Below are 21542 nucleotides of genomic sequence, written 5' to 3' on the forward strand. Positions count from 1 at the left end.
ATCAAGCACCCTGAGCACTCAATTGACCCTGGCTGAGACTATGGCAGAAAAATTAATTTAGCAATTAATGGCTTGATGAATATAAGGAGATTTCACATCCTACTTTTCACTGCCATTTCTGTGCACTGAAAGTCCAAGGGAAGCCAGAAAGTATTGTGAGGAGCATTAGAGCTCTATGGATCACAAAACCCAGAAATCCCTGGTGATTTCTTGTCTGCAGGAAGGAACACAAGGACAAGGGGACACCTCTTCCCTGCATTGGAATGGCAGCTAAAAAACTACTCCATATTCCAAAAAATATATGCATCATAACGTTGAAAACTTCACACAGTATTTTAAGCTTATTAAATCAAATGTTAAGCTGATTCATGAGAGTATGTCTAAATTTCCATGACTTCAGGGAAAGAAATCAATATGTGCAACAAAACACCAAATTTGGTGTTGCTTTCCCTGTAATTTTTTTATAAAAACAGAAAAGACTGAAACCAATAACAATTCAAGTCATGGAAAGAAAAACAGGAATATTCATTATCTGTTACCAGACATCTTCACAGGACAGGAAGAAAATTAATTGGTGCTTGTGATGTTCTTAAGGGCCAGAGAAGGAACTGTGAGAGCCTAATCCTGTAATGACTTCAGTGGAAAGGCCAGTCACACAGCAAGGTTAGGTAACAGCATCAAAAGAAGAAATAAATTACACTGTAACTACCATCATTTATCTGTCCTTCTCCTTATTTCATTTTCCAGGGTGACTGAAAGCTGGGCCCTTAGTTTTGCAACAATTTACACATTTACACATTTGTCCTTGGAAGGACAAGGTTAAATCTAAAAATCAGCAGTTGTTTTATCACTACCATGTTTCTTTTAAACATTTGCTTTATAAAGCAGGTAAAACTATGCTTTCCCTGGTTTCCTGTGTGCAACTGTAATCTATTACAGACAAATGGCTGAATATTTTAAAAAGCACCTTGTAAAACCACTCATTAAATCAAAGTGCTCTTGTAACAAAGTTACATCAACACCTGGAAATCTTGTTTGCTTATCTGCTTTCCAGGAATATAATAATCATTTTATCATTTCTTTCAGATACAGGTTGGGAAAACCAGGAACAGGGCTGCAGACACTATCAGCATCCTGATGGCACCATCACCTGCACTGTCAGGCTGCTTTCCACACAAGGGAAATGTTTCTGTTGGCCGACAAAGATGGCACAACTTGCCTGAGATTGCCAGAACAATATTTTTTGCTGTATAACTAAAACCTAATGCATACGCCATAATAATTTTCTTTTCAGCACTTGAAGGATACTGAAGGATATCTGGATATATACTTGAAGGATATCTGGATCTTTTATATATTTATCAAAAAATATCTTTACCATAGACTGGAGTTTCCCAAGCACAAGTGTGTTAGAAATCAGGAAATGGCAAAGGAAATAGGGCTGTAACTTCACATAAGGGGACTTTGTAAAAAGAAAATCTGGCAAACTCTTGCCATAAACTACACTTTTAAAGCACATTATACAACTAGAACTGAAATGGCTTTACTTCTTGGTTGGAGCCTGGAGTGCACAAACCAACAAAAAGCTGTGACAACCTCCCACTGACAGCTATATTAAACTGATACATTACTATTGATGAATTTACAAGCTCCTGGTGCAGGTTGTCACAGCAGTTCACAGCTCTACAACCCAGGAACCACTGAACACTGTTGAGGTAGTGCAACCACACTCTGTAAGATAGGTCTTGAAGCACTTATTAAAAATATTTTGTCATATTTTGAGCAAAATATGCAACTGTTAAACATAAATAACACTCCAATTGCGCTACGACTATTTGAAGAAAAGCAGAAGTTGGTCTTTCAGAAAAAGGCACTTGTATATAACAGTAGGAGAGGATATTTGTATGGGTGCACCACCCATCTCTGTGCACAAAATCTTTTTCTCTGCAGGAATATAATAGAATAAGGATATTAGTGCCTCACTGAATGAATATTTTTGGCAAGCATGGTGAACGTGATGTCAAGACAGATACAGGCACTCAAATCACACAGTTCAGTCCAAAGAGCAAACACTGGTAGGATGACATAAGAATCTCAAGTGCATGCAAAAAAGCCATTGCTGAGAAGCTGGAGTCAATGCAGAGGCCATCTTACAAGTAGCAGTAGCATACACAATGTTAACTCAACTGCTTACCCACTAAGTACACCAAGAACCAGGTTAAGTACGAAAAATGAGCCAAGGATGATAAGACTAACAAAATAGATCCATGGCCACTCACATCCTATTGCATCATTTACCTGTAAAACGCAAGGAAATAAGTTATGATTCAGTCATTCATTAAACAGCAGAGTCCTTTGTGCAGCTGCCAGATCACGTAGGTTCAACACAAAATTTATGGCCTATCCCGATCTTTAAAAAGTGGATTAATAATTGTTTAAATTTACTTACCCAAATTTTGTTGTAGATGTGACACTTTAGAGGATTAATTGAAATAACATCCAAATGAGTGCATGAGAACTTTGTGTCTTTTTTATAACATTGCCAAAAGGACATGAAGAGTATATACTGGTATGTGTAAACTCTGATTTTGGTGTTTGTATGTTATTTATAGGAGAGCTACAAGAAAACTTTCTGTGCTGTAATTAGAGGAGGAAGAAATAGAGGTTTATTAAAAGATGTCATCCCAACTGAAGTCTCACCTGGATGAGATAACCTGTGTGTTCATGGCAACTGGATTCAGGACTCTGCCTTCATGATGAAAAAGGTGTATGCTTACCCGCTCAATACACCAAGAACAAGATTTAGTACGAAAAATGACCCAAAGATGACGAGACTGACAAAATACACCCATGGCAATTCAAATCCCATTGCATCATTCATCTGCAAGAAATAAGATGATCTTATAGAGTAGATCACTATATTAACAGCAATGAAGTCAGAGAAAGGAGAATTTGATCATTCAGATTAGATAACATGCTATGCATTCCTTCAGAAATCAAAGAACAATGAGAGCAAGAAGGCACTGGCCACATTCACTTTGCATTTCCAACACAAACCCTAAAACAAAATGCTGAGTGAAACTAGCATTTGGATCAGAAATATTATCAAACATAAATGGAACACTGCAACAGTTCTAAGCTTTTTCCCTGCAGGAATATTACAGAATAAGGAATATTAATAATAATAGGAATAAATTGTTAATGCTGAGAACATGAACTAAATTTCAGATCTCCAATTAAGACAATGACCACAAAGTATATTGAAATCTTAGGAATTTTAGTTCATTTATATCCTGTCTACTTGAATGATTATTTGAGAAAATAAACAGAAATCTGTAAATCAACTGTAGAAGCAATGTTACTTTTTGTAACACAGAATTCCCACACTTTTTCCTGAAATAAAACAGTCAAATGCAGTCAGACATTCTAAATCAATTCAAAAAGAAATTAATGAGAATGAGTCTGTGTAAAAAGCATGAACGCAATTTTAGGAAAATGAAAATTTGAAAACAAATTTTAGAAACACAATGGAAACATGGAAACATTCCAGGAAAACTTCTGAACATGAATTATATATCCAGATCAAGGCTGAATGAAATTTAAAAGGTTTTAAAGTGATGTTGAAGTTACTGAGCTTCCAATACACTCTTTATAGAGTCACACAAGGTTTTTCATAAAGATTTCTTCCACTTGCTATTCTTAGCCAGCTCATCATACCTATCAAAGGATGGACTTGTGAAATATACCCATGGAGATCTAAGAAGGCCTATTCAGAAAAATAGATATTTTAAAACAGGGAAATTTGGCTTTGTGTGTAAGATTCAGGTGGAAAAAGACATTTTGATAACTCGCAAAAATAATTTGGACATGAAGCTTCTTAGAAAGAGCTCTTCTTGAAAAGGAATTATTCTGGCCTTTGCATTAGATTCCTCTTAAGATGTTTTATAGTCATGAAAATTCAGCAGGCAATAAAATTACATATGTTACTGTAGAACAATCTAATTGCAAAACTGTTTTCTTTTCTGTGAATGCCATTGGGTTGTTGTATCTGAAATTTGTGATTAGGCTTTGAGCTCTACTGACAGTCAAGTTTGACACCTCTCCTTAACATCTCTACTAAACATGGGAACAAACATTTTTCAAAATTATTTCTTTTATTTTTTCTTTTCTTGTCTTTTAATTAAACATCATAATCTCAGTTTCTGCAAGGGGACCCTATGGATGGTTAGGCAGAAGCTCTAAGTCTTTGCAGGTTAAGGCCCAAAGGCCCTTCTCTTCCATGGTGATAGCACCAATTTTTACTTACTAAAGTAAACAAACCTCCTGAGTAACCAAAACAAATGAGTTCACAAAGCTTCTTCATGCACCTTTTTAAAGAGTCTACGTATCATCTTTTAGAATGCTTTTTTGATTGAACTAAGGTACTGAAAAGTAACTTACAATTACACTTGCTACAAAAATAGAAAGAAAACTTGAAAACACATTTGATTTGGATTTCTTTTCCTCTTCCAATAAAACTGTATTTTGGAGAAGTAGCCATTCAGCAAGATTGGCTTCATTACTTCAAGAGATCCCAAGTTTTCATTGTTCAGTTCTGCAATATTCACATGGGGAAGCCTTTCACAATGCTGCCATTGTAGCTGCCTACTCTCCTGGGCAAAGTTTTCAGCAACCCTTGGCACATCAGGGGCTTCTCTTAAGGACAGTGCCTGTGAAGTTTTGGGTTTTATCAGCCACGCCCACTCTGTCAAAGTGAGTCCCCTGTGTTTGGGAAGTTTAAGCAATGAAGCCCCAAAGTTAATGAGTAGAACACATCCCATTGCCCAGACTGAATTTCTGCCTAGTCCCAATGGATATTGCCCTTTGCATCTTCTTTCAAGCATAGGCATCTGGCCTTATGTTTTAAAAGTAGTATTTATTCAATTTTTTTTTTAAGTATACTCATAATTATTTTATTACTTTAGAAATTAGTTTGCTTCATAGACCTGACTCATACCATACAGGTCAAGTGTTTTTCTAGCAATAACTGATCCGGGCAAACATTTTAATTAAATTTCAAATGCATTTGAATGTATTTTACAGCTAAAAACTATACAATTAGCAGACAGTTGTTTCCAAGTCACCAGAGTTCAGAGTGCAGATATAAATTCATCTGGTATCAGTGCCAACATTTTTCTGCTACGTGTCATTTTGAAAAACCTCAGAGATTAATATTTGCAATTTTACTTTGAGCAGAGCTCAAAAAACAGAGCTCTGGCAGTCACTGCAATACAACTCCATACTCTCATTTTGCTCATAAAGAGAACATTTTTAGACAGCCAGGCACTCTGCTAACTTAGTTACCCAGGAGCAAAGCTGAAATTCTCATGCTCTGACACAAAGGCCCTGTTAGTACGAGCAGCTGGGATTTGTATGCACTTTTTAATGTCTAACATATTAAAAAAAGTCTTTCTCATTTATGCAGCTGGATTTCAAGCCCAATATTTTAGGCTGATCTACCTAGGACTAATGCTTTGTGAAGCAAAAATTGGTGACTGCAGCTAACCAGTACTAGAAGAAATGCTTCACTTTGGGCAGATGCTGAATTATTTCAAAAGCATTCCTTAACTCAGGAACACCTGAACCCAGCAGAATACCTTGGAACAAATCTAAGATTGAATTCCTCAAAACTACTCAACAACTTTACCATTTAATTCTGGATACAATTAAACCCTAATCAAGTAATGCATTGTAATTTCTATTCATGAAATAATATTTCAGATTGCATTAATACCAGAGATGAAAGTACAAGAAGAAGTCCTTTCCTTTTGGAAAACTTTGCTCCTTATTTCATGCATGTCAAATGGCATTTTCCATAACTTCCAATTAAAGAGAGATTAAAGGAATTGATTTGCCTTCTGATTAAAAGCAGAGACAGAGCTTGGTTAATATATTAGAACAGGAAAATCTCCATCCTCAAAACCAAGATATATTCATTTGAAGGGATTAATGCTGACTTCTCACCCAAAGTGCAGAATGAGTTAAAGTCAGAAATTTCAGATGTGCTAAAGTAACACCAGGAGTTCAAGGAGATCTCACATCTGAAATTCTCAGCAAAAGCTCTTGTCTCCTGCCCTATGGCTCAGGGTGCACTCTGCCAAAGGAGGTGTCAATGGACCTGTCCTGTCTTTTTGAGGCCGTGAGGTTCTTAAGCCTTCCAAACACCTATGGCAAGCACACCACCAAGCACCATCCTTCTTGTCCTTTTTCCTTTTTAAAGGTCTAGTCTTACTATTTCAATGTCAGTTCTCAGCAGTTAGTCCATCACATCAAGCAGAGGGCTGATGAGATAATGGAAAATACGAAGGAGAAAGATTTCTTCAAATCCCTTCATTCTGTTTCACCATAACAGTAGATGGGTGCTACACATTATTTATTTGGCTCTTTATGTTTATCCATATATGTTGGTGAGTCTGAAATCTTGAAGAATTATCTTGAGCTGATTGGACAAACTTGATACAGTCTGAAACTGCCTCAAGTGGCATTTGGAAGAATTATCTTGTGAAGTGTGCTGTAGTTGGAGCCAACTATCATCACAACACAGCATAAATGACCAGAGACCAAGACTTAAGTGAAACAAGGGAAAAAGTCACATTTACTGCAGATATAACCTTAGTATTACACAGCAGCAGATGGCACACTTGAACATAAAACATCAATTAGAAATCATTAAAATATTATTTATCCTTATCTATGGTAATTGTGAGTAAAATCCTTATATGCAATTGCATGAAAATCAAGGTCTTAACTTTTCTGTACACCTGGTATTCTTTTATTGAAAATTGTTGCAAGCTCGAATTGCAATCAATATAAGCTCTACCTGGGGTTAATGATAAAACAAAACCTCTAACTCTGCATTTGTAGCATTACAGATACAATGTGCTGATGCATGAACCTATTTTGATTGTCCACAGTGTTTCAAACTCTCTTAAATTTGTTGAATTTCTTAGCTTCCTTAGGTTTTAATTTTACCTCCCTCTTTTCATAACATGCCAACAGACTCAGAACTGGTGGGTTTACTTTGTGCTACCTGTAATCTGCCTCATCATCTTAAAAATTGTTCAGACTGACAAACTCAGTCTCTTGACAGGTGTAAAAATTCTGCAGACATCAGTATTTTGTGAAGTGCGACTATCCCTGCATTCTTGGAAGCCTGGAAGGGAGGTTCACAAAACCCCAGATCAGCCTATTTATTCTACCCAGTGAGGAGCACACCAGAGAACTCTTCAAAGCTGCCTGGCTTCAAAGGTTTTGTCCTGAGATATTCTTGCCTGAATTGGAGTTAACTTAAAGCTGATTTAAAACAGGCAGTGCTTGAAGCACAGCACCCTCCAGGCTGATTTATAAAAGCATGGGATTTTATATCCAGTGTTCTGGAGTCAAAGCACAGATTTCCCTGGCACTGTCCTGCTTGGACAGACTCAGCCCTTTGTTGTGCTTCTGACACAGAATATGGAGATGCACTGGTGGGGTGTGCACTGAGATCACCCTTTGTTGAGCATTTCAGCTCAGCAGCACCTGGAAAAATGAGAGTTCCATGGCACAGGCAGCAAGGTAGGGCCTACAGAGAAAGAGATCCCATTGAGAAGGGTAAAATTGTCACAGGGTATAGAGAGCCTCATAATTGCTTAATCACCTCTTAAATTTGGAATCTCCAACTGTACTGTGCAATTGCATACAGGAAACATCTAAGTGATCCTCTCAAGTTAAACCTCAACTTGGAAGACTTTGTTTCAGCTTAATGAATTTGACCAAGCTGAACAGACCTCATTTTCTTCCTTCTGTTGGTTTCATCCATTCTTAGCAAATGAATTACAACATTTTGGTATTCCCATAAAGCATTTACTCTTCAAAACGTGATTGTTTATAAATGTTTACTATGATTGTTTGGAAATTAGTTTAGATGCAGGTCTTTCATTCAGACACTGAATTCTGTCTAAGACTATTTTAGCTAATTCCTGTTAGTGGCATTCCATTAATCAGCTTACTGTCATTAACTGGGAGGAGGGGCTGGGTGGAAATCAAGTCATTGTTCCAAGGAAAGCCAAGATGTCAAATGTGAATGTTAAGAAATTGTTTTAGCTTTTTCAGATAATTATGCATCCCTGCTTAACCTGCAGAGCAGATGGACAGAACCATAACGACATGAAGAATGCTTCCTCTACAAAACAGTAACCTAGAGAAGGTTTCCTGTTGAGCACTACCAGGTTTATCAAAATCTGTATTCCAGATATAACAAAATCCAAGTGTTTGACTCCTCTCATGAATAGCATTATGTTAATTTCAGATTAAGAATTTGTCAGTGCTTGTACCTATTTACCTGTGTTGCCCAAACTAATGTCACAAAAATTTATAAAACCTATGCATAGATTTGGCTTGTTAAATCTAAAGGCTCAAAAAAACTACTAAAATTAAATAACAAATGTGATCAATAATGTGTTTATTTTTTTTTAATGGTTAGCTATCATGTATGAAAATGAGAAGTTATAACATCTACACAGGTGTTCTCTACTAAACACCTTTCTTTTGGAATCTGCTATTCCACCTATATACACCATACATTATACAAAAATTGGATTGTTATAAAATAATTGTCGGCTTCTTGTGGCAAAGTTTTTGGAGGAAACTCTAGCTGATGCACTAGTGGAGTTCTTGCACTACCCCAAGTTTAGCCTCTATTTCCCATCCAGGTTTGACCCAGTTTTATTTAAAATTTCTGGGGAGAAATAACAGGTTCTTCTTCATATTTGCAATGATCTGTGACAAGAAATTAGTTCCACGTTTTGACTGCAGTACAGGTCAGCAGTCAGCTGAGGCTGAGATACCAGATATCTTGTCAAAGTCAATCAAGTTCACCTCATGGGAAAGATATTTCCCTGTGAGTTAGTTTAAAATCCTCCTCTGGTGGGGTCTTTGTGTTAAGATGCTAATTGGAAAAAAATTATACTATAATCATATATATATATATATATGTATGTATGTGTCTGTGTGATGTGTGTGTGTGAGATACTTATAGGTCACATCCTTTTTGATCCTAATGCACACTTTTAATCTGTACATTCCTTGGCTTGGTAACTCTGTTTGCCAGATCAAAATGTCTGATTTTGATCATTCCCTTTTTTCTCTTTCTGAAATTAAGTCCTGTCTCCTTGCAATCCAAAACTGGATGATTCAGAGCTTTTAATAACAAGATAATATAAAAAAGCAATTAATACAAATCATTACATAAAAGGCAGGGAGGGGGGTTAATCTTGATTTTAATGTGAAAACAGATTCAAGTAGTTAACACTCAAACAGAAAAAATTCTGCCTGCAATCCCTGACTCTTTAGGGAGATTTATGCAGTATATTAATGCTGTCAGCCAAAATTTCTATCACTCTGTCTCCAGCTGCACATCATGTGTTAACTTTCTGCTATGTAGTCATGGAGGGCTGGGAGCTCTGTGCAAGCAGCACATGGATGCCTTTGGGGATGAGCTGACTTGTTTCACTCCAGAGCCTCCCTCAGATGACCTGTGAGTGGTGCTGAGCAATGCCAGCACAACAGCACTAAGCTTTCCCTAAGTACATAAGAGGAAAAGGCAGGAGTATTACCTAAGATTTTTCAGGCACAATTCCTCACAGTTTTTACATTGCTAAATATCTGCAACTGATTTACAAATGGAAAAAAGCTGTGAAGCATTCTTTGACTTCCCTCAGACAATAAGCTGAAATTCATTGCTGACAAAAATTGCTTGGATGCAGGAACATGCCTTCCCTTTCTGCAGGTGGAATGGGACTAACATGGCTTAAATCACCCTAAGTAGTTGACTCCCACTTATTAAATCATTCAATTCAAAGTTCTAGACTAGTATTGCTTATTCGACTCTTGGTCATATTTTTGGAAAGATATTTTTAGGAGACTCCTTGTCAGCACTCTGATGACAGTTTTGGTAATACTTGAAACATATTTTGCAGTTTTTTGTTTCTAGCCTATTAATACATTTTGTGCACGAGCCAAGGGGTTTTCTTGTGTGATATGTATTTGTAAAACATTTGTTTGTGTTTAGGGAATATCTCTAGCTGCACATCAGCTGATTTCAAGTACACTATATCTGATTCCACCCTTAAATATTCTTGAATAGAAGAATTCTAAAAGGCATCAGGAGTAGAGTTTGAGCCCTGACCTGATTGACATAAATACACTGGATGTGCAGACACTTGTGCAAAAGTGCATGTAGACATACACAAGAGTGCAGTGCAGCCTGAACAGTCTGTGTTACAGAAATAATGGACTTTTTTCAGATGTTCTAAGATGGTTCAAGGAGTATATTGGGGGATTTAAAGCTCAATTTCTTAAACAGGAGAGAGGTTCTTAACTGCACCCTTTTTTGTTATAAAAGCATAGGAACAATGAATGAAGAATTTCTTTGATGATAATATATGTTATTAGCAAAAAGTACTTACAGTTTTTTAACACTGACATATCAGTAAAAGGTATATTGAAAAAAACCTGCCATCTCTTTCCTTAAACCTTATATGAGTTTTAGGTATATTTTAGATTGCCTAGACATTTGAAGTAATGATCTGAGTATTTTAAACAAGAATCCCTCAGAGAATATCTTTTTAACATATCAGTAGGTGTATTAATAGGCAAAAACATGTAAGACAGCAGTGTACCATTATTCAGCAATTTTAGCTCGAGTGCTTCAATCTCAGAAATCTTCAGATCGATCTGAACAGTTCTAGACAGGTATTAGAGAACTGGGGAGCTTTAAAACTGGGGTTAGTGATCCACCATCTGACCATAAAATTGACCTAGTAAAATTCAGTAACCACTAATACATTTGTCCTATCTTTGAAGCAACTTTGAAGCATCCCCTTTGATTCTCAGAGGCCCTGACCATCTCTCATTCAAGCTACAACTGGATTATGCAAGTGTAGTAAGTCAAGATAACTTCACTATGGTAAAAACAAGAAGAATTAAATGTGATCATTTTGGTGCTCATGGGAAAATTGGGGGTTTTGCTGGCAAGTATCACTGCTTGTTATCTGTGTTCCCATGTATCAAGTGAAGCAACTAAAAATAAAAAGCAATTTACAAAATACATGTTTGCCATTAGGAGATTATACATCGAGATGTTTCAAAGGCATGGGAAAAATCTGGAGCCAGATATGCAAATGCAGATTCAAGTTCTGCAATTCCTGAGAGCTTGCTAGCACAAATTGGAAATGAGGCAGTGAGTACTATGCTCTCAGCTTTAGAATGTGAGCCAGAGTGCTAAAAACTTGGGCACACAGAGGCTGCCACTTGGCTGATAACAAGGACTGCACCAGGATCCAAAACCAAAAGCATAAACCTTCAGTGAGGGCTCCAGAGCAAACAGAAAGGACATGAATGGGAATAAACATGGTCCCAATAGAAATGGAGAACACACACAGATGAGCAGCCACAAACACGATTTGGGAGCACACGTGATGCACTGGCTGCTGAGAACAAGGACAACATTCCTTAACCTCCCCATTCAAACCTTGGCACTAAGGAGTCACAATTTTTGTGGATAAAGCATGTAATGCCTGCTATGCAGTGAGTTACAAGTGAGTTAGAGAGGAGAGGCCAGATGAAGACACTAAAACTGGGATGGGATGGGATGGGATGCAAACTGGTGCACACCAGGATGCCCACGTGAGTCACCATGATCTGCAGGGTGCCCAGCAGCAGCAGAATCGAAGCCTTGACTCACAATAGATATGCACAAGAGAAAAATCATTATTGGTGCTTGGAGAATTTTCAAAGCAGTTTAGTGTCATTAACCAGGTGATAACAAGCTGTGCCAGTGAGGGCTGTTGGAAGCTGTCATTTTCAGCTGTCATCCTTGCTGACAGAATGCCACTTAACACAATGCAAAATATTGCACAGATTTCACCCACTCACATTACACCTGCTAGCAAAAGAAGCATACATAAGTTTATATCACTGTTCCCCCAGTGACCGAATGAAAAATGAGAATTTTGTGCCGTTTCTAATATTTGTGGGTTTGGTTTTATTTGTTTTGTATAGAACTCATTCAGTCTGTGTATTAATAACAGAGTTCTAAGTAAAAAACAACCCACAAACCCCATGCACATCGAGCTAAAATGGCTTCCTTAGATTCTTTTATTACAATTTGGTATCCCCCTAATGCTTTTACAATTTTCAAATTAAATGAAATATTTTCCAATTTTTTGCTAAATCTACTTCAGCTTGATCCACTGATAAAATTCAAACACATAAACTGTCATTCCTCTTGTCCTCAGCAAGTAATTTCAGTTTGAGAATGGGCAATTTGTTGGTCAATAAGATCAAAAGGATCTGAATCTATAATTTAACTATATAGGCATCAGTTAAGATAAATCCAAAGCCACCTGAATACCTGATTCTGATTATATTTCACCAGGTCAATAAATATTTGCTTCACTGTCTAACAATCCCAGTATCATTTGTAATAAAATGAAAAATGACACCACTGTACCTGTAAATACTTTCTACATTGGAAACTCCTTATAGAGAAAGAAGCAAAAACAACTCATGTAGTTATCAATCATTTAGCATTTTCTTATATTTTCATTTTGTCTGATCATGAAAATATTCAACATCCTACCTTACTGATTTTATTATTTCTGCTGCCATTGGAGACTCTGCAAAGGGCAGCAGATTAATTAGGGCATTAAAGCCCAGGGGAAAAAATATTTAATTCTGAGACATTCAACTTAAATGGTTTCTATATGTTTTGTAACAATTGTATTCTAAATACAGCAACTCTCCAAAGCTTTTATATTCATTTTCTTTGAAAAAAGTTGGAGGAATTATCAGCTCCTGAAATGTGGGTATACTTTTGCCTCAAAAGATATTAAAGGTGTAATTTTTTTCTAGATAACCATGGCACACCTCCCCTTTTCAGGGAGAATTAAAATAATTGCCATCACCATGAACACAAACCATAAAGCATTGCTAATTCTACATTCACAGTGTCCTAGTAAATTAGGGAGAGCTGGAGTGCAAACTAAGGAACTGAAAAACCTTTACAATGGGAAATCATGCAATAGCCTATATGTAGCCATACATGACTGTTACTCATTAGTGTTGAAGGTTTGTGTGTTTCTAGTCAATTTTTAACTGATAGCAGACAGTGGAAGATATTCAGAGTTGCCCTTTTTTTTCTTTCAACCCAAAAAGAATGTCATTTTACCTTCTTAAATATCTTTAACATTGATATTCTCTTAAAAACATGTCTGTATTCTATACTTCAATATCACAGATTTTATCTGAGATTACAATCCGTGCTTTATGTTTTAGCAACAGCTTATTTCACCTTGATTTCTCATAAAATCATGTGGTCATTTACTGACTAATATCACATTCTTAAATGCATCCAGTACTCCACAACCAATGCACTGTTAGTAAATAATCCCACTTGGCCAAAGAAAATTCAACAAATTCACAAAGAGAGCTGCTCTCAGCAACAACACCTAAAGTTCCACTCAGATACTCCTTGAGGTAACTCAACCCTTTTAACAGCTTGCTAACAGTGATCCTTACCAGTGATCACTTCTCTTCTTCCATACATATTTTCTAACATTTGAACAGTTTGAATTGTGTTTTTTAGTAAGGTCCTAATAGCTGCAAAGACTCCCTGCTGAGTACCAGGTAGTACAGAGTATCCTCACTGATGTCCAGCACCTGTGGGAGGTTCTGTCACAGACTTCTTGAACGCCCTTGGACAAATCACATCAGATATTGAGAGACTCCAAGAAGATTCACAGAACAATGTCATGTTACTTAGAGTGGAATGGGGTTAAGCAGAGAAATGTCTATCTTTGATTTTAGGTGACTCTACTCTTAAAAATCTGTCTTTTCATTTTCCTCTATCCTTCAGTTTCCCAGTCTGTGTCCAGCTGACTGTAGATGTTGCAAGGCTCTGGAAGCACCATACCTTAAACCAAAGGAGCATTTAAATGTGAGGACTTAGGGAGTTGGGTTTTTTAATACCTTTTGCTGCTTCCATGGAGATGATATCAGGGCCATAGTTCCTATAAATCTGTAGTTTCTGAATGGTTAACATGATTTTAGTCCCCATGGCAAGCAATGTCAGTTGAGAGCTTGCTTTGTTCTAATTTATGTTAACATTGTGAAAAATTCTGCACAAATACTGCATAAAGAGAGCTCTTAAGCCTAATCAGTGAAGACATACTTAATATCTGTAGGCTCACACAAAAAAATGCTAGTCCAAAGGACATAAATGTACTTTTACATTTATCCAAATGGAATAGGCAAAAAACCCCTCAAATAAGCAATGAATAAATTTATTTCTAAAATGTCCTTTTCGCCTGAGGAATCCAGTAACAGGCTGTGACTGAAACAAGTATGCAGCTGAGTTTGTCTCTGCAAAACTCACCAAGATTTCCTGTTGATGGTGCTGTGAAACACAGCTCAATGCCCACTAGAACAGAGAAGCTTGTTTAAAAGCACACAAAGCTCAGTGATTTATGAACTCACCCAGTAGAGCACATCAGTCCATCCCTCCATGGTTATACACTGGAACACAGTCAGCATTGCAAATGCAAAGTTGTCAAAGTTGGTGATGCCTCCGTTGGGTCCAACCCATCCACCCTTACATTCGGTGCCGTTCATGACGCACTGACGGCCGTTCCCTGAGAATGCACAAGGTGCTGGATCATCTTCAACTAGAATATCTGCAAAAGGACCCAAAAGCCACAGCTCTGAGACCTCAGGATTTCATGATTTAACCCTTCACATGAGGAAATAGCAACGCTGTTGCGAGATAAATCCAGATTTCACGCTGAGAAAGGCAACACATGAGAGCTTTGGAGGTTTTAGTCTGACTCAGATCTGGGCCTTACAACCTCAAGAAGAAGCTAATAAAAATAATTAAGCAATGGAAAGAAGCACAATGTAATAATACATCACTTAAAACCTCCTCATGCTGATTTTTTTTCCTCTTTACTGATGCTACTTCACTTCAAGGCACTTTGCACCAACACATGGACTACTAAGGAAAAATGGATTTAATTCCTATACAGAGTTGTCTTCGTTCCTCAGCTGAAAGAAAAGCACCTTTAGCCAGCAGATAAGATGGTTTCACTCTTTCAAAGTTCTCCCACAACACACACTTCCATTTCATTATTTCACCTGGATGGAAGAACACTGTTCTCCACTCCTCACATTGCCACAATCTGGATTTGTCCCTTATAAGTAGTCACCCATATTTTCTTCACTGCTGGTACTTAAGCTACACATAAGAGAAATGAAAACCTATTCAGAGCATGGTCTAGTCTCTAAGTAGTTTGATTTTTTGGTGACTTTGGTATTGAGGTTTTTTTTTTTCATTTAATGCACGGTACCTAAAATTGTGAACCACTGTAAACTGGGGTAACAACAGCTTAAGTGCTTTGGCCCTTAGATCTACTTCAAACTGAAATCCCACAGATTTAAAAGAAAACATAATCAAACCCTTACTTTAATCAACAGTTTAATGACTTACCTGAATCAATAAGAAAACAAGATTTGTGCATTTTTCCAATAAAAAGTTCCAATCCTATAATAGCATAGATTATGATTACAAACAATACCAAAAGGGCAATATGGAGGAGGGGGACCATGGCTTTTATAATGGAGTTCAGGACAACTTGTAAACCTAAAAAAAAAAAAAAATTATACAAGATATGAACCATATTTCTATGTCTTACTCTGTCAAATTTTATATAATTACACATTATTAGGACTTAATGATACAGACATGCAGAGATAATCAGATTTTTTAGAAACATCTATTACCCAGAACCACAAAATATTCCTTTAACATAAAAATCTTCATAAGAATCTAAAACTTTCTGTCTAATTAGTTCCTCTGTTAATAAAGTTTATATCATAGAACTCAGTGTTTGAAATGTGTCACAAGAATCTGTGGGTGCTTTTATCAAAAAGGGCACTTAGTCAGTGCGTGCCTGTAAGTCACTTATATGACCTCGAAGTTCTGTGCTAAAACAAAGACTTTGTGTCAAGTTCTGAGAAAATGTGCACTCAGCCAATCGTAGAACTGTCTTCTTATTCTGGGAGAAAAATATCGTTAACTGGGAAAACATATTTTTAATCTGTACAAACTTATTCTTTCATCAAAACTGCTCTTTTTTTTTCAATTAAATATTTATCCAACTTTTGGCTTTACCAAGATGATCTGATCCCAGACTAATGGAGCTGCCACAGTACCAATGAGAATAAAATATGCCTCTTTTTTTAAGGACTGCTTCTGTCCTGCCAAAGGACTTTTTTAAGGACTGCTTCCTTTTGCCAAAAATCAATCATTTCCCTGTAACAATCCACAATATATTAAACACAAAATTAGCTTTCTTCCTTTGAATGCCTTGGAAAGAGCTGAACTGGAAGTCGTGAACCTTGTATAGCCCAAATTATTTCAATAATTAATAAAGCATTCAAAGAAAACAGGAAATATCAGAAAATTCAATTGCTTTTTTAAACAATATTGTTCTACTTTTTAAGCTTCCTAATTTATCTGTTAGCTCTGTTGAGATAAACAGAAGGCATTCATGTGCATTGGAGGGGGCAAGAAACACAAAATGTGAAATGTGCTCTGGCACACACCAACATATAAACTATTTTAAGACCAGCTACACTTTCAGATGCAGGGGTTTAGAATTAAAAAAAAAATCTAAATTTAATTTTCTGGTGTATTTGCATTTTAACATGCAATTTACTTTTTATATAAAGCTTCTAAAAACGAAGTGTACGCCCCTGTCTGCTTATTGAACTGTGTAAGGAGATCATACACTGACTGAATTCACAATGCCTTGTTCAACTTGAAATGGGGTATCACTCATCTTGAAATTCACTTTATATACATAGCCAGATAACAAAAACTCAGCTTTATCCCATCTCATTTCTCTAGTGCCTGGAAGAAGACAGTTCAACAATGAGAGCAGCCACATTCCTGATTATTGCAATAAAGAGAAATAAAGGAAATAACGAGAGCAGAGCTTACTGGGCACTCCTGATACGAGTCGGAGAGGTCGCAGTACACGAAAGGCTCTTAGGGCTTTGACATCAAAGCCACCAGGTTTGCCACCTGAGTGGCTGCCACCGTCTGTTTCTTTGGTTAATTGTTCCAATATTACACTAAATAATCTAGAAAATGAGATGAAAGGTAAGGTCATCACTGTCTATTTACCACACAGTCAAAGATATTACTTTGGAAATTAGTTGAAGTGCAGATCATTCTGCAAAGCTGTTCAGATGTCAGACTGAGAGGTATATTTACACATTAAATCATGACAGACAGAGCTATGAAGTGCAAGACTTGATAATCCCACTAGAGAATGAGGATCACACAGTTTCCAATAATTTAGCATTCAGCTTATATATACAGTTTGCTATTTTTAAATAGATGAAGCTGCTTTGCCACTTTTGTTCAAACATTTTAGCTTTAACATTTGGAGAATTAATCTTCCCTTTAGAAGAAGAAATAGATAATAACTAAAACCATCTGGTTTAATTTTGGTGGAATATATGAACTCTAAGTGGCACAGCAGTACAATATTCTATATACACTCAGCAGAAACTGAATATTTTAAAAATAATTAGAGTTCACCATTTAATAACACCAAAAAGATTTGTTTCTTACACATAATACCTCTGAGGAAAAATATATTCCCAGATGGCTCATTTATTATATTGTAATTTTTCCCCGCAGAAATGAATTAGTCATTCATTAGAACAGTTTGCAAGACAAGACTTTTATTTTGTTTTCCCACTTTTAGCAGCAATTTAAAGTGATGCATGTTCTTGAAATCCAAATTAATCTTAGGTTTATTTTAGTTTGGAGCTCCATCTCAGATGCATGGGTTTCTAGACTGCCACTAGACCACACAAACTGTGTTATCCTTTGCACAGAGTCTGTATTTCAATAGTTGCAGAGCTGCACTTCTCCTGAAAGGATTATCAACTTAATAGAGTTTTGCAATCATGAGAAATGTTTCACACTCCTAAACGATGCCTGAAATGTGCAGGGCTTTAGTTTGGTCATGACAAGTTTTCTCAACTCTGGTTAAGAACTCTGTCACGCTGGATAGTTGCCTGAAATCATATATTATTTAATAGGGTGCCTAAACTCGATTATTGAAGGCTTTACGCTCCCCCAGTAAGCAGCTGACCCACATCAGTCCATACCCATCCCTACACTGCTTCATTCTGCTCCAGAGAAAAACTCAGCTCCAAAGACTCTACAGATGTTAAAGGGAACGTCAGCAGCCCACACACTGTTCCACCAAATCCAGATTGCTGAAAAACTAACACCTCAAGAGTGACTATTTGTGCTCAAAGACAGACATTACTTAAGATGCTTCTGAATCAAGTCCTGAATTCAGAGAACCTTTCAGCCTGTCAGGTCATACAACATTCAGAAAATTAAAGGACATGGGCAGGTGCTATGAAAGCTTTCTCTACCAGGACCTTATTCTTCCACAGGAATCAATGGAAATTACATGAGAGACCATGCAGCTGAGCAGACTACTCAGAGTACATTCACACTCTGATGGGTTACAGAGCGAAGTGACAAAGAATAGAAAGCATCACATTCACAGCTCTGTCTACAGCTCTGTCATTTTGTGTTGTCCAGCTGAAACCAGGACATATGTCATTCCAAAAAAGCCATTAAGGTATAAAACTATTGATCTGCTTTATTGAAATTTACATTCATATTCCTCTACAGTTTATCAAAGTTTAAAGGTTTAAGATTTGATCTTAAAAACATCTCTATATATATTTCCCTTTTGCTTGTAGGCATTTCTTTAGGTATAATTAAGATTAATGGAATTGGACTGACTGCAGTCTCTGCTGAGAAAGCAAATTTCAATACATTCAATATAGGACATGATGGCAGCTCTTTCAAGCTTTTAGAATACCTAATGAAATTTCCCATTGAAGCTAGTCAAATAGAATCAGGTCCAAAAGTGGTTCCATATCTACCTTGGGTTATATATGAAAATCAATTTTTCACTCTACTACTATGTACTAATTAAATAAATGGCACTTATGCTCGCTTAATCATGCAGGTTGTGTTCTTATTGAAAGAAAAACCTTGCTCACAATTCTGTCAGTGTGTGACATGTTAGGAAAGGTCCATCTTGTCTTACAGGTAGGCTGCTGACAACCTGCACAAGAGTTTATATTCCAAGCTTCTGGATTTAAATTAGGACTTAATCTTACTGTGATATTTTAGGCATTTGATAAGATTTAGTCCTTTTTTATTTGTATTTTTAACAAATTCGGTGTGAGCATCTGACCCAACTCCATTTAGCCTCCAATAATGAGTGTTTTAGGAATTAGTGGAAAATTTTTTAGTTATCATGTATTTAGGACACAGCCAAAGATAGAGGTCATGTTAATTAGACTGCTCCAGGGTTACTGTAACTCCATGGTCACTTGACAAAAGAGAAGAGGTCTATTCAAGGGACTGCTTGGCAAGGGAGCAGAGCTGTGTGTGACAATCTCCAACCTGCCCACCAAGCTTCCCCTTCAGGCACAGGGACCAATCTGTTGAGAATGACCTGACCTGATGAAGAATCTATTTATACACAAATTTTAGTCCTGGACCAAAACTGCCTGCATGCCAAAGGACTGGCCCAAATACAACCTTCTCAGTAACATTCAGTATCTCATAATCAAATAGTTACAAATCAGGCATTCTTATATTCACACTACTTCCCCAAATTTAACAATGCTTTACCATTAATTCCTTTAGTTAGCAAGTCTTTCTTTCCCTTAATGCAGTGACAACTTAAAAACAGCAGACACTCTAATTTCTGAGCCTTTTCAAATACAGGCAACCCTTGATATGGTTTGAATTTTAAAATGAAATTAGAAGTGCATACTGCAAGCTAAGGTCGTGTTTGTTACAACACACAAAGTTATACATGGATAATGTTCTCCATGTTCTAGATAATGTATACTTTTAGCAAACAAAATTTGCAGTACTGGTTAAACAGCTGTTTAACATAATCATCACAGCATTTAGGAAATTGGTGAATATACACCAAGATTAATTTCCTAGATAACTGAGGGTAGGATCTAATGAAGTAGCACAGCCACTGACATTGACTTGCTAACACAAAAATAATTTGTCAATAAGTAGGTGCATAATGTAAGTTCCACTCCTCTGAACCTTCCTAAGGCCCAGCAGTCTCTTCTCTGGGGCAAAGAACAAACTCTCCAAGTTTTCCTGGTACAGCAAAGTGCACAGGGTAAAGAAAAAAAAGGCATTTTTAACATACATTCAACCCCAGGGAAATCAAAATCATATCTATATCTTGGGGCTGACATGTAGCACCCAATTTTACTCAGATTTTGGGAACATCAAGGAATCACTGTTAATTCTGTCTCCCCAGCCACTCTTCTCCACTTTGAAACATGTAGGTCCTCCCAGCGGTCTTTGTGAAACAGATGAACTCCACATGACTGCAGCGAAGGGTTAAACAAATACATTAAATAACAACATGCAGCCCTTAAGAGATCAACATATGGAAAGACACCAGGAGTTTACCTTGAGAAAATTCAATGGAAAAGCTTCTGAAAAACAACTCTGGAAATCTCCACCAGGACTCAGAATTCCCTGGGAACTTATAAATGCAATACAGTCTATAGCCAGGGATAGCACTGAAAATTTTAGGACTTTTAACATTTTTTCACTCAGTTCATTCTTTTACTCCAAAGAAAGAAATCCAGCATAGGCTGCTACTCACAGACAAACAGGCCTATACTTATCTCACTGTAAATAAAAGTTTAAATATTTTTATAACGGAAGATAAGCTACTTACCCTACTATTACTATTACAAAATCCAATAAATTCCATCCATTTCTAACATATGCATTGGGGTGTAATAATAATCCATATGCTATAATCTTCAAAAATGTTTCAACTGTAAAAATTATCAGGAAGGCATATTCTACTTTTTCCTGTGGAAGACAAAAAGAAAGTACAATGAAAGACAATGAATGTAACAGCTCTTTTTACTATTGACAATTTGCAACAAGTGGGTACTGATCAGGACTAAGGAAATACCTTAATGGCAGTTTATTTTACAGGTTTTAATTGCATAACACTTAATTATAACTATACTGACAAGGTTATAATTATATAATTGCACAAGCTTTTCTTGTTTTCACATTCTGTGAGAGGAAAAAAAGCTGTTTCTGCAAACATTTAAGCATACAGTACCTTTGCTTAAGCAAAGAGTCCCATCCAGGTCAATAGGATTCTCTGCATTCATTATAACCAGAAAATGCTGTAGAACATAGCCTCAGAAATATCCTTGAAAGGTAAGCAGTGGTATATTTCCTTTCACTATTAAAAAAGTTTTAATTGTTTAATATTGAATTTTACACTGTCTTGCAACATTTTCATCTTGCTGTGGAAGCTTGCATTCACTTTTTCTCCCTTCCACATTACCAGAAT

General features: G+C 36.7%; 1 protein-coding gene across 2 annotated transcripts in view; it reads right to left on the minus strand.

The window, feature by feature from the left end:
* CACNA1D (calcium voltage-gated channel subunit alpha1 D) overlaps positions 1-21542 on the minus strand; it is a 168464-nt gene that overhangs the window by 85994 nt on the left and 60928 nt on the right. For both annotated transcript variants that reach the window (XM_066558320.1, XM_066558319.1), the window contains exons 4-8: positions 20904-21043; positions 17075-17217; positions 15560-15712; positions 14554-14750; positions 2195-2298 (exon numbers count right to left, since the gene is read on the minus strand). In XM_066558320.1, coding sequence (XP_066414417.1) covers positions 2195-2298; positions 14554-14750; positions 15560-15712; positions 17075-17217; positions 20904-21043 — 737 coding nt within the window. The remainder of the gene's footprint in view (positions 1-2194; positions 2299-14553; positions 14751-15559; positions 15713-17074; positions 17218-20903; positions 21044-21542) is intronic.

Source organism: Molothrus aeneus, chromosome 12 (assembly GCF_037042795.1).
Source record: "Molothrus aeneus isolate 106 chromosome 12, BPBGC_Maene_1.0, whole genome shotgun sequence".
In the NCBI taxonomy this organism is placed as follows: domain Eukaryota; kingdom Metazoa; phylum Chordata; class Aves; order Passeriformes; family Icteridae; genus Molothrus; species Molothrus aeneus.